This window comes from Rhinolophus ferrumequinum, chromosome 3, assembly GCF_004115265.2.
Source record: "Rhinolophus ferrumequinum isolate MPI-CBG mRhiFer1 chromosome 3, mRhiFer1_v1.p, whole genome shotgun sequence".
NCBI classification, from domain to species: domain Eukaryota; kingdom Metazoa; phylum Chordata; class Mammalia; order Chiroptera; family Rhinolophidae; genus Rhinolophus; species Rhinolophus ferrumequinum.
In genome coordinates, this window is record NC_046286.1 from 84,710,496 (window position 1) to 84,723,755 (window position 13,260).

Below are 13,260 nucleotides of genomic sequence, written 5' to 3' on the forward strand. Positions count from 1 at the left end.
TCCTGAGATCTGGGCTGTTTTAAGATAATGTTGTCTCCGGTCGGTCTCTGGACGCCTTCTCTACTCGGCCACCGGCCACCGCAGCCTGGGGCTTTATCACTAGTGTCACCAGTGAAAACTGCAAGGGGTTTGCAAATTGGATTCCGGTGTCTGGTAGCCTGAGAATGAAGAAATTGCTCTTTCCAGGTTAGGATTCTGCTGCTTAAATGAATTAACAAGGTATATGAGCCTTGAGAAAGGGGACAAAACAGAGTTTTTAAGCTAATCAATGAGGGGAGAAACAAAGAGAAAACAGCTGAATATCAGGATGGCTCTAACTGCAAACTAGCTAAATTTAACTACAAGTGGCTAGCTAGTTATGAGGTGAGTCAAACTGCAAACTAGCTAAGTCTAATTACTATTGGTTTATCGAATTTCACCCTTACACCTTTGTTTAAGTGAAATTTCCTTGCAGTAAATAAAATTGGTTTTCAAGATGAGTTTTGTTTTGCAAATCAGACTATCCTGCTGTCATGCAGTTTTCTGGAGGCCCCTGCTCTCCAGGCACACAGAACCAATGTCACATTCCTCTAAGGAGACCTCAACGTTCAGCACTTTGAGGGTGCTTTATTTCTTATGTTAATAGAGCGGATCTTGGCAGGAAGTCACGTCAAGGATCGGATGCAGGGTGTTGGGGACCACTGGCTCTGACTAGCACGGCGGAAAGAAGACAGTAATCAAAGCCGTGGGTCCATTTTCCTAGAAGTCTCAGGCAGCCTGCCACCTGTCTGGAGTCTGCCCCCTTCTCCAGCGTCTCCTCTCCGGAGTTTGCTTCTCATAGGCTTGTCCCCGGAGTGTGGGCGGCCCCTTTCCTGAGCGCTTAAACTCTTACCCCCACCCCCGCCCCGCTCCTCCTCCTGCACACCAGCCTTTCTCGTTGCCTCAGTCACTTCCTTTCTCAGCCTCTTCCTCCCTGGTGCGCTGAAGATAACCTGGTCCGGCCGACGCTGCACCAGTTTTTCATTGGAAAAGAAAAGGAGGCGGAGAGGTGAGTGAGTCCCCTGGGAAGATGTGACCAGGTATAAGGAATGGACCCGTGTATCCAGTGGAGGCCAGGAACAGGGGGAATCGTGGACTGCGGGTGGAAAGCCGGGACGGGAGAGGGGACTGAGGCGTGTGGAGGTGACAACTAGAACTGGGCTGAGACCGTGCGGGGGCGCCGGGTGGGAGCGCCACGCGCCCCTACCGCTCCCACAGACTTCCGCACTCTGCTCACGTGATGCTGTGCGGGCCGGGGCGGACAGGGAGGTCAGCCGCGGTGCACCGATTTTTACCGCGGTGCAACGAGTCAGCTTTGCATTTGGTGGGGTCCGAAGACAGTTATGCAGAGCTGGGCGGGGAAGGGCCGGTGTGCGGGGAGAGGGTCCCCGGAGGAATTTGGTGCCTCCTGGCGGGGGACTCTGTCTGCGGCGCGGGCGATGGGTGCGGCTCTGTGCTTTCCCGGTCGTTTGTGGGGTAGGGGGTAGTGAGGAGCCACGCAGGGCTTGTGGAGCCGGAGCCAGGTCCATTTTCCTTGCCCACTTTGGGCGCTCGCTCGCTACACGCTGGGGCGCACCCGGCACCGGGAGCGTGAGCTGGCAGCGCTGGCGCGGGAGTTGCGGAGACAAAGGCTTCCGGGACGCGGCCCTTCGCAGGGGGGCTGCTCCGGAGCCCGCCGTGCTACCCCGGGGCAGGCGGCCGAGCCCGGAGCACCGTAGCTCTGCACCGGTGCCGGTGGTGATCGAGTGGTTGCCTGCAGCGGACAGGGTCTTGGGACCCCTTAGGGGCCAGCTCCCAAACTTGGAGCAGGCATGACCAAATATGGAGTGTGCGCGCCTGCAAGCTGTCAGGAAGGAACCCAGGCAGCCTTTGACCCGCACCAGCTGCAAGTCTTGGATTGCTTAAGTGGGCTGGAAAAGTGGCCAGCCCTGGTATGTACGGTTGGCTCCTGATTGCCAGACGCCCCCACTCCGGTAGGCTTTATTCCTTGAACATTAGAAAATATCCATGTATTGTCTCCAACCTTAAAAAAAGAAGGGGGGAAAAAACTATAACAGGGTCTTTAAATAGATTCTTAAGTGTATATTGGTGGTGGAGTATTTCAGCATATGCCCAATCCTCTGACATTTGGCTTTCTTTGTGATTCCCACGCACAATGCCTCATTAGATTCTGTCACAATTAGAGGGCTCCCCTAGCATCTGCCATCGCCTTCCCTTGATACCCCCACCCCCACCCCCATTGACCAATGAGCTCTTTCTTCCACTTAGACTTGCCCGGCTTATGGCCTCTCATTATTTTTGATCTTGCTGCTTACTCCAGTCCCAGGCTTGTGTACTAATAAAATGTCATGGGCCTTCCAAGGATTGTGTAACTGAAGTATTTTCCCCCCTTACTCCCACTAAATAATAGAATAAATAAGTAAATCATGTCAAATTATGTATGCTAGCAATAGTTCCTAAGCCTGTTATTTTCCTATTTGGAGGGGTCTGGGCAGAGAGCCTTTCTTGCTCTGTAAGTGTTCTGCCTTAGTAAGTACTCAGCATGTGATATTTCATACAGATACAACTCACTATTTAGTGCACTTTGCATAATAACCAGCAAGGCAAAAGTAAAAGGAGGAGGAGAGGGTGGAGGACCACCCTGTGGTAGAAATAGCATTTAATTGTGGGGAGTCCCTCGAGCCAGTTTCATCATTCATAAAATGGGGATAAATAATAAATACTTCGCAAAGCTCTTAGGATTACATGAATTAACATAGATAAGGAGCCTCGTGTGTAATTAATTATAAAGAAATGCTGGTTGCCTTAAAATTGGATGAGCATACATCTGTTTAATAGGATGTAGGTATTCACACTATACTTAAGAGTGGGATTTCCTCTTTGAGTCTCATTTTTCATGGAGAGCTATGTCTGAAGTGTGCAGCTGGTGGTGGGTGGAAGGAGTGGAGAACGGTGTTAAAGAGCAATTTTCAGACTGGAAGGAAATCATAGAATCTGAGAATTAGAGAGGACCATAATCCGCTTGGACGTTTCAGTCTCCAGACGTCCACTGTGGGCTGATTTCCTCATCAACCCTCATAGGTCCATAGTACTTCTGCATTAAAGCTTCTAGTAATAGGGTGCAGGTTTTATTCATTGTTTGGGAATTTTTTTTCTTATATGGCTCCCAAATCTGCCTTTCTATTACTTCAATCCTCCTACCCAATAGAGCAACACAAAACAAGAATATTCACATAAGTACATAAAAGGAGCTTTAATTAAAAAAAAATGTATAAAATATATATTATATATATATAGTGGCAGGTCTGCTCTAGGCTTTTTGGTTTAAGTATTTAGAATGCAAGTGACAGAAACTCGTTCAAATGGCACAAGCAAAACCAGGAAAGACTGATTGGTCCACGTAACTGAAAAATCCAGGATCGTGTACAGGTTCCATCACTGTTGTGTGGTTGGACTTTTCTTTGTACCACCTTTATTCCTGACAAATTCTTGCCACATGGTAGCCAATTATACCAGAGGCTGTAAACTTACATCTTAGAATCCAGTCGGACAGTGTCATTTTACGAATAGGTCTGGCAAAATCCTTGGGCTGAACCTCATTGTTCAGGATGGGATCACCTGCCTATGCCTCAAATCAATTATTGTGGCTCTGAGCCACTCCTGGAGTTTAGGCTGAGACTACCCAAGATACATGGCTTTAGAGCAAGGAAGGAAGACTTAATCCAAACCAAAATTAGATTGCTGGTACCAGATGGCGAATGGATTCTGGGCACGTAAAAATGACAGCTGTCCACCACACCAACATTTGTAGGGTTTTTTTCCTACCATTATTTTCATGGTACATCTTTCAGTTGTATCCTCTGGGTAAGTTTTCGCTTTTGAGTATCTCAAACTATATCTTGAATTGAATATAATGTTATAGATAACATTTAGTAACACAAAGTTCCTAATATTTGGATGCTATAATTTTTGATAGAGTTTTGTGTAGATGCATGAACATAAGATGTTGCATTTATTGCAATAGAAGCTTAAACTATAATCACACATATGCGTATAATGTAGCACATGACAGATGGTGCTTTTAATTGTTAGCTGATGGAAAATCTGGGGTCCCAATCAGTATAATTTAAACGGATTCCATTCGTGTTTTTAAAAGCTACCAGGAATTAGTTATAATCTGTCTGGATAAAGTTGTTTCTTCCAAATTGTCACCCCAAAGTAAATCATAGACATCCCCACTCTTTTAGACCCTGATTTGATTTGGAGAATTTAAGATTTGAAAACAGACTGAGTTGATGCGTATTCTGCCCAGTTGCTCATACTTCCTGACTCTCATGTTGTCATTTTCACTGTAAATTACTGCCTTCTTACCGAAACTCTTCTTCCTTACTTCTACCCAACTCAGTCACGGCTCTCCCCTCCACCTCTACCTGCTCTTTTCCATTTCTTGCTGAGATTTCTCTCATTTCTGTAGGTGTTTTCCGGGCCGTTTACCTTCCTTTTTCTGTCTTTGAGCACTCTTCCTCCGTGAGTACCCCTCTGTTCCCCGCGTAAGCCCGCAGCTCTACGGCAACAACTCCCATAGGTAAAGTTCCATCCCCTTTTGTGCCTTTTGCTCCTTCTGTCAGTCTGTGAAACCAATATTTATTGAACCTGTCCTTTTGGTGCCAGACATGATCCATCAGAGAGCATTATTGTCAGATCCCTGCCTAGAGATGCTTACCAGCTAGTGGTGAAAGCTGAGAAGCTGGTCATTTCCAATCAAATGACATGAAGATGGCGGATGGACAATGCCATGGGAACACATAGCGGGGGAGCTCTTACATTCCAGGTTTCATGGAAGGCTTTCTGGAAGAAGTTATATCTAAGCTGGGATTGCATGTGTGGGAGTTAGTCCCAAGAAAGACTAATAGTCATAGTCTCGGTTGAAGAAGTAGTATGTGTAAAGATGCAAGATTGAGGGACATTTAAGGCATAAACGGAAGCTCCACATAGCTGCAGCCTACAGTTCAAGCGAGTAGAATGGCGGAGGCTGGAACGGTGACCTAAGGTAAGCTTCGCAGCTCCTGTCAGTCCTGGATTCCTCCTTATCTGAAGGTGAATGGTCTTCCCCGAAAGCTGTCCACTACAGTCAGGTTGTACTGGACACTGTCCAGGGAAGGACATGTCCCTTTGTGTGACCCGGAAGTCATCATTGCACTGATCTGATGTTACTAAAATTGCCTTGTATTATCTGCCTTCCCTACTAGACTGTAGGCTCCCAGAGGGGAGGGAGTATGTCTTTTTATCTTGGTACCTCCAGCTCCTAACGTAGGGCCTACTTTTTCTCCTTTGCTTCTGTGCTTTTGCATATGCCCTTCCCCGTGCATAGAACACCCTTTCCCAACTGTCTACTTGGTCTGCTCCTCTCCAGTGACCTCCACGAAGCCTTCTGTGGCTTTCTCCTTTGTGCCTTGGACCCATCATTCAAAGAGTGCTGTCACATTGCTATGCATTCCTGGCCTTTCTCTGCTTCTGGAGGGTGAGTTCCCTGGGGACAGGTCCTGTACCCCTTAGGTGGCAAGCAGAGCACCATGAAGACGATGGGCTCAACATTGATAGTGGGTACAAGGAAAATGGCTAAATTCTTCCCAACAGATGTGTAGAATACAAGTGAAGTCAGCTCAGACAGGAAGTTTTAAAGATGGAGGGAAAATGGAGGGACTCTAGTGCCATGTATATCACACAAGTATTTTTAGGAAGGGAGGCATGGTAAGTTAATAGTGACAAATGCTACACAAGTATAGAAAGGACCCTTGGATTTGTCAAGATATGCTTAATGGAATGTAGAAATGGTAATAAAACAAACTTATTTTTTTTTTTCTGTCAGGCAGCAATGAATGTGGATCATGAAGTTAACCTTCTAGTGGAGGAAATTCATCGTCTGGGTTCCAAAAGTAAGTTTTATGACGCAGGTACAGTATTTCTATTGAGTTTACATCAGAGCAAGTAGGACCAACTTTTCTGTAGAAGCCTGTGAAGGGCTCACCAGGGCTTGAAGACACAGGTATGGAAGCTCTACCCTCATCCCAGGTCACAAGTGCCTTCCACATGCAGTGATAGATATCTGGAGATGGAAAGCTATTGAAGTATTGTGGTTCTGGTGCAAAGCATGGTGCAGCCATTTCATAATCCTTTGAATGGAAAGAAAACCGCTGTGCCCCTTGAATCTGGTTGCATTGAAATCTGGTAATTGAATCTTGTTCAAATTTTTGTCATTCCATTAAAATTCATTTTTCTGCTGTATCTTGCCAGCATTTTTATAAACTTCCAAATGACTAAGGACTGAGATTGAAATTATACTCAATTGTCTCTACTTTCTCCAAATTCTTGAGTTTTATGTAATCAAGTATTGATATACATATAACTAAACCATCCTTTAGGTTTTTTAAAATTTTTTTTTAAATCAGCTTTTTCTTCAGCAGCACATGAGCAGCTCCCATGAAATTAGTGACATGTAGCATTGGTAGTATTAGTATCCGTTTCCTAAGTTGTAATGAAAGTAACTATTGTGCTTTTAGCTTTGGGTATTTGTACATCTCAGAGAAGACATGCAAGATTTGGGGAGCCTTTTGAAAATTGTAAGACCAACAGACATATTCAGCAACAACTAGGATAATGGAACTCAAAGTTATGAAATTACATCATATCAGTGCAAAGTGGCTTTGAATTACCTCGAGTTGTTTTGTCATTATAGCTGATTCTTCTTATGGCTCTGTCTGCTTATGAATCACAAATCATTTGAAATAACTAGACATACTTTGAAAACCCCATTAAGCCATTAGTATCAAATGTTCTCAGTATTAGTTTTCTGTTGCTGCTGTAATATTACCACACACTTAGTGATGTAAAACAACACATTTAATATCTTAACAATAATGTAGGTTAGGAGTCTGTCTTAGTTCATTTGGGCTGCTATAATAACATACCACAGACTGGATGGCCTTTAAACAGCAGGTGTTTATTGCTCACAGTTCTGGAGGCTGGGAGTCCAAAATCAGGGTGCCAACATCGTAGGGTTCAGTCCTCTTCCAGATTGCAGACTTCCTCTTGTATCCTCACGTGGTGGAAGAGGCTGGGGATCTCTTTGCACCCTCTTTTTATAAGGCATTGATCCCTGATTCATGACTTTACATTCTTATACCCAAATGACTTTAGCACCTCCCAAGGGCTTCACTTGATAATATCATACCTTTGGCGGTTAGGATTTCAACATATGTATGAGGTTTTGGGGGGACACAAACATTCAGACCAAAGCGGAGTCTGATAAGGGTCTCCCTGGGCCAAAACCCAGGTGTTTGCAGGGTGCATTCCTTTCTGGAGGCTCGAGAGAATCTGTTTCCTAGTCTTTTTCTATGTATTCTTGGCTCATGGCCCCCTTTCTCCATCATCAAAGCTGGCAACAGCTGGTTGAGTCCTCACACTGCATCACTGTGACCTCGTCTTCTGCCTCCTGCTTCCATTCTGAAGGACTTGTGATTACATAGAGCTCACCCAGATAGTCCAGGATAATCTCCCCATTTCAGGGTCCTTAATTTAATCACACCAACAAAGTCCCTTTGGCCCTATAAGGTAACATATCCATGGTTCTGGGGATTAGGGCATGGATATATGTGGAGGGTCATCATTTTTCCTATGCCTGCCCTTTTTGGTCTTCTCTACTCACTTTATTTCTACATCAAACCTGAGACATCATCACGGAAATATACCGAGAAAAGATAAACTAGGCATATAAAACTCAACAACTGAGTTTCATCATATGGTCAGTTGCTATTTGTTGGGAATTCATATGCCACGCACTGTGTAAGTACAAGTGACATAAAGTGTGCTCCTCTGTCTCAAGGATCTCACTACTTGAGAAAAATAGATTAAAAACTCATGAGGCAATTATCAGCAAACAATGGTGTGCTCACCGGTGAAGTGCTGACATTCAGTTCAGAAGGGTCCCAGAGAAACAGATTCTTGAAAGCTGTAGGGCACTCAGGGAAGCCTTGACTCTCGGGTAAGACTTTGAAGTCTAGGGCAGGTCCCTTTAGGAGGAAATGGTTGAGCTGCATTTGGGATGTTTCTGGAGAACACTGAGGAGACAGTGGAGGGTGTCATTTATTTAGTTCCCCAATGAAGCAAATGTACAATCTTTCCTAACCCAATTTTTCTCCCTCCCACTTGAGGGAAGTTGGTTAAGTCTTTTTCCCATGGTGATGCCCTTACCTGTGTCCTCATTTCTATATTCCCAATTTCTCCTGAGCTCTGTGAGGTCATATTACCCCTGGGGGTAGTGCTATTGTTTGGCTTGTTAAAGGTATTAAAGATGTATTTCCAAAGATTTATAGGATTCTTTTCTTTCCTAGAATGTTCTTCATGTCAGCTTAGTGTTGTTTATTGGTCGGATTCATTGCATTTAAAAATGTTAGTGTTCTACTAGGGTAAACTGCATCTGCACTTCAAAATTAGCAGCTGTACAAACGACCGTGTTTCCCCGGAAATAAGACTTAGCAGGACAATCAGCTCTAATGCTGATTAGCAAAAACTAATATAATACCCGGTCTTATATTATACCCGGTCTTACTTTACTATAATATAAGACTGGGTATAATACGATACGATACGATACAATACGATACGATACAATACAATACAATACAATACAATACGATATCGGGTGTTACAATAAAACTGGGTCTTATATAATATAAAACCAGGTCTTATATTAATTTTTGCTCCAAAAGACGCAGTAGAGCCGATTGTCTGGCTCGGTCTTATTTTCGGGGATACACGGTCGAAGACACCAAAGTCATTATCATTTCTTTAAGGATGAAAATATTCTGAATATTGTAGCCTCCTTGACCTACCTGGCCCTGGTAATAGATGACTGATGAATTGGAAAGCATCTGTGGAGATACGTGGTCTACTGACATGTTAGGGTTAATTACTTAAGTTGTGTCTGGAATAATTTTGATGAATCTAAATTACGATATTTAGACTAATCTAAATATGATATATTAGCTGAAGGTGGAAATTGACAAATTTTGCTTTATCTGTTTCTTTTAAAATAAAATCCTTTTCTCATTTTTCATTCAGTAGAAAAAAATGAGTCAAGATTATTTGAAGATATAAATTATTCCAATTTAACAACTATTTCTTGAGTGCTACCTTTGTGCTTAAGTGCTGGAGATACGAAAATAAATAAAATTCTATCTTAGCCCTTGTGGGTCTCTTTAAGGAGGGGAGAGAGACAGGCAAACAAACTGGGAAGTGGTTAAGAGCTTAAGGTTTGTTTTCGGAAGTCCGGAGTCAGACTCTCAGAATGAATCCGAGCTCCGCTACATAATTGCTGTGTAACCTTGGGTACATTCCTGAACTTTTCTGTGCCTAGGTTTCCTTATTTGTATAATAATAATACTCTATTTCAATGATTCAAAGATCCTTTTTTCCACACTTTGAAATCTCTAAACTAAGGATGTATCTTCTAATGTATGGTGTGTTGTAGTTAAATTGGCAGTTTAATTGGAACATATAATGATAGTTCTTCATGAAATGAAATGTATCTTATCTTTGATGAAATGAAGACTAACTGCATTTTAATGACTGTAAAATGCATTGAACAGTTTTAGCAACATAGCAAGTATTCAATAAATGTTCATTATTATTATTATAATTGATGGTACCTGCTTTGACGACTATATATTTGAATTCATAAGACGAGCTATTAACTGAGGGAATCACAGAGGACTTCTCAGAAAAGGTGACATTTTAGTCCTTTCTTGAAGAAAAAGAACTTAGCTAGGGAAAGGGGTCTGAGATGCTGGGCAGATGGGTCGACATGGGTAAAATTACCAAGGCAGGATCTTTCATGTCCTCTTGGGTAACAGCAAGTCATTCATTTTAACTGGATCAAAAGGTGCATGGGACAGTATAGCAGGAAATCAGGTGAGAGATGAGTGCAAGGGCCAGAAGACAAAGAGTCTTATCGTGAGGCCATGGACTTCACTTTAATGCCAGGGAGCCAGTGAAAGAATAAAGTAGAAGATTATCAATCAGATTTGTATCTTAACGTTTCTTCCACATTTTTTTCCATCAATATGGAGGATGTATTGGGGGGCACAAAGGAAGAAAGGGAGGCTGGTAAGGAGTCTTGCAGTTACCCACACGAGGATTAATTTGGGCCTGAATCAAAAAATTAATTGTCCATGGAGAGGAGAAGCAACAGACGATACAAAGAAAGTGGAATCACTTGCGAGGTTGAGGCGTGAGTGGGCGGGAGGACTCCAAGATTACACCCTGCTTTCTGCCTTTGGTGCCTTTAAAAAAGTTAACCTGAATTTGCCATATGCCAGGCACTCTCTAAAAGGTTTTACGTATATTCTATCTTTTAATCCTTGTAACAACCCTGTGAGGGCTATTTTTACCCTCATCTTTTGGATGAGGTAACTGTAGCTCAGAGAGCTTGAAAGACTTGCCCAAAGTTACCCAGCAGCTCCATTTATTTCTGTAATCAGTGAAAGATTCTTGTTGCATAGAGGGTCATGCTAGAAGTTGAAAAGATCAAAGAGGAACATCTTTGTTTTCAAGGCCAAACATGATTAGGTTCCCTGTTTTCCTTTACAAACTTATTTCCTGTTTCTTCTCATCTTAGATAGTTTACTTGAGGTGAGTCACTCTAGTTCCTATTACCTGGACGCTTGCTTGCTTTCCCTGTAACTATGGTTTGGCACACTCCTCCATTTCTCTCACTCACGATTGAGCCAATGATTATTGCGAGTGCTCAGTTTGTGCTGGGCATTGTGCTGTGTGCTGCAGAACTGTCACTCAACAGCACTGTGAAGGAAGTATGAAGATCCCCATTTTACAGACGAGGAAACTGACCTGGGGGTTCTGAGTGCTTCAGAACACACTTAGAGAACTACTGCTCCAGACCCGAGGTTTCTCTTGTATTTGTTATTTTTGCTGATTCAACAACTAACATGATCATTGAAAAAATGGAAATGGAGAATGAGAGGTGTTGGTCCACAATAGTAAGGCTGTAACATACTCACCTTTTGTTAATGTTTCTTGGTTCTCTTCCAGTCTTCGTCCAGATGATACTAAGGCCATCAGGTGTACAACACATGAGTTTGTTTTTTCTCATTACTTTATAGATCCGACAAGAGGTTACATTGAATTTATGATGTTTAAATGTTAAATTGTAATTTTGGTTAAACTACAGTTAAATATGTATTAAATGTTATGCAACGCTTCCATGCATGGGGGCAAGAAACACTTTGCATTGGCTAACATTGTATTTTCTCAAATTAGATGCTGATGGGAAGTTAAGTGTGAAATTTGGGGTCCTCTTCCGAGATGACAAATGTGCCAACCTCTTTGAAGCATTGGTAGGGACTCTCAAAGCTGCAAAACGGAGGAAGATTGTTACGTACCCAGGAGAGCTACTTTTGCAAGGTGTTCATGATGATGTTGACATTATATTGCTACAAGATTAATGTGGTTTGCGTATCATTGTGTATTGTTATTTTTTGTTTCTGGTAAACTGGAATATTTTCAAGTAAAAGGACAAATATATGAGCATACTTAATGTATTTTTATAGAAATTTGTAAGCAAAAGGAGACTCATTTTAGAAGTCTCCTTTTTTATATCTTGAAAGAAAATTTTTGTATCGTGCTGTAAAATCAACAAAAACTTATTATTTTTCTCAGGAATCTGTTTGGAAAATATAGGCATCAAGGCTTTTTTGGTGGGCATGTGAGAATGTTTCATAAATCATTCTTAGACAATTCCTATAGATATTTGACATTCTGTGAAACAAAAAGCAGAGAAAAACCAGCTCCCACAAGGAATAGATTAATGTTTATGTAATAAAAACATGTAACTATCTTAAAACTGCCTTATTTCCTTATTTTGTCATTTAAGATTTATATGCTTCTCAGAATCAAGTTTTTGCATCAAGATTAGGTGAATAGTAAAAGTTATCTTAATTTGAAGAAAAATTCTCTTAAAGCTACAGAATCATTTCAAAATTAAAAAGTGGGCATGGTTAGTGTTATGATTGGGCCCTCTGAAAAAAATACTGATTTTGATACCTATTGTGTGCTTATCATCGAGGTAGGGGACATGCCAAAAAAAGTAACCTAAAAACTTCACTTCCTAATTGAATTAGTTATACCCACCTGACACAATAAAGGATTGTTTATAATTGCATGTTGCAGCCTGTAGTACAGGATTGAAAATGATATAGAATCTCAAGGAGGGTTAAAATCACTGAAAGCCATGACGGTTGGAAAATGTATTGTGGAAGAGGCAGAATTTGCATGATTGGAGCTGATAAACTGCAGGGAAAAAATGGGATGGGTGAGGGTGATGACTCAAGGTAAGACAGAGGGATGTGTATTACCAAGGCATGATTTTTTGAAAGGTAGGAGGATGTCAGGTTGACCGGAATGTTAGGGTGATTCAGATTGGATAATTAAGGTGGAACCTGGGAAGCCAGGGAAAAGCCTCTGAACAGAAATTGGAGCTGGAAAATTCCACGATGAAAAGCGTGTTTAGTGCAGGTCACTCTGGCACTGGTAACTAGGGTGAACTGTAGAGAGTAAAGATGCAGTCAGACAAGCCAGCAAAAACATTGCCCAAGAATCTCATGGAGATGGTGATAATGGAAAGGCAGAGGAAGGGTGGGCTTCAAACACATTTTGAAGGAAATTGAAAATCTGGCATCAATACACTTTCTATTGTGACAGGACCTCAATTCAAACTAGATTAAACAACAGAATTCACTGGCGCTTCATAGTCATCATTAGCATTTGTTGAGCATTTACTATGCTAATCCTCGTATAACCCTGTGAGGTAGATATTGATGTTATCTCCCATTTTGTAAGTGGGGTAAGAGATACGGAAAAGTTAAGTAACCTGTCCAAATTCACCTACTTAGAAAGTGGGTGAGTCAGGATTTTGAAATTTGACTCATTTAACTGGCAAATCCAGAGTGGGATGGACTTCAGGCATGGCAGGCTCCAGGGACCCAAATGATGTCAAAACTCTTTGCCTTCCCATATTGTCTCCTTCTCTTTCTACTCTAAATACGCTTTCTGCAAATAGCCAGGAAGATGCCTACTGGTAGTTGCAAAATCACATGCTCTTAGATTAGCAACCGTACTGGAAAGATAATTCATCATATCTAATTATGAGTTCTAAGAAAGGAATTCTGA

At 42.1% G+C, this 13,260-nt stretch overlaps 1 protein-coding gene across 1 annotated transcript; it reads left to right on the top strand.

Annotated features, from left to right (window-relative positions):
- The first annotated feature begins 870 nt into the window (after positions 1-870).
- Positions 871-11,935, top strand: ABRACL (ABRA C-terminal like). Its single transcript, XM_033103688.1, has 3 exons — positions 871-1,027; positions 5,888-5,954; positions 11,353-11,935. The coding sequence occupies exons 2-3, from the start codon at positions 5,894-5,896 to the stop codon at positions 11,535-11,537; spliced, it is 246 nt and encodes an 81-aa protein (XP_032959579.1). The 5' UTR covers positions 871-1,027; positions 5,888-5,893; the 3' UTR covers positions 11,538-11,935.
- Positions 11,936-13,260: the final 1,325 nt, after the last annotated feature.

Coding starts and splice junctions, on each gene's coding strand:
- ABRACL (XM_033103688.1), top strand. CDS start 5,894: ATGAATGTGGATCATGAAGTTAACCTTCTAGTGGAGGAAATTCATCGT. Junction 5,955..11,352: donor TCATCGTCTGGGTTCCAAAA/GTAAGTTTTATG, acceptor TTCTCAAATTAG/ATGCTGATGGGAAGTTAAGT.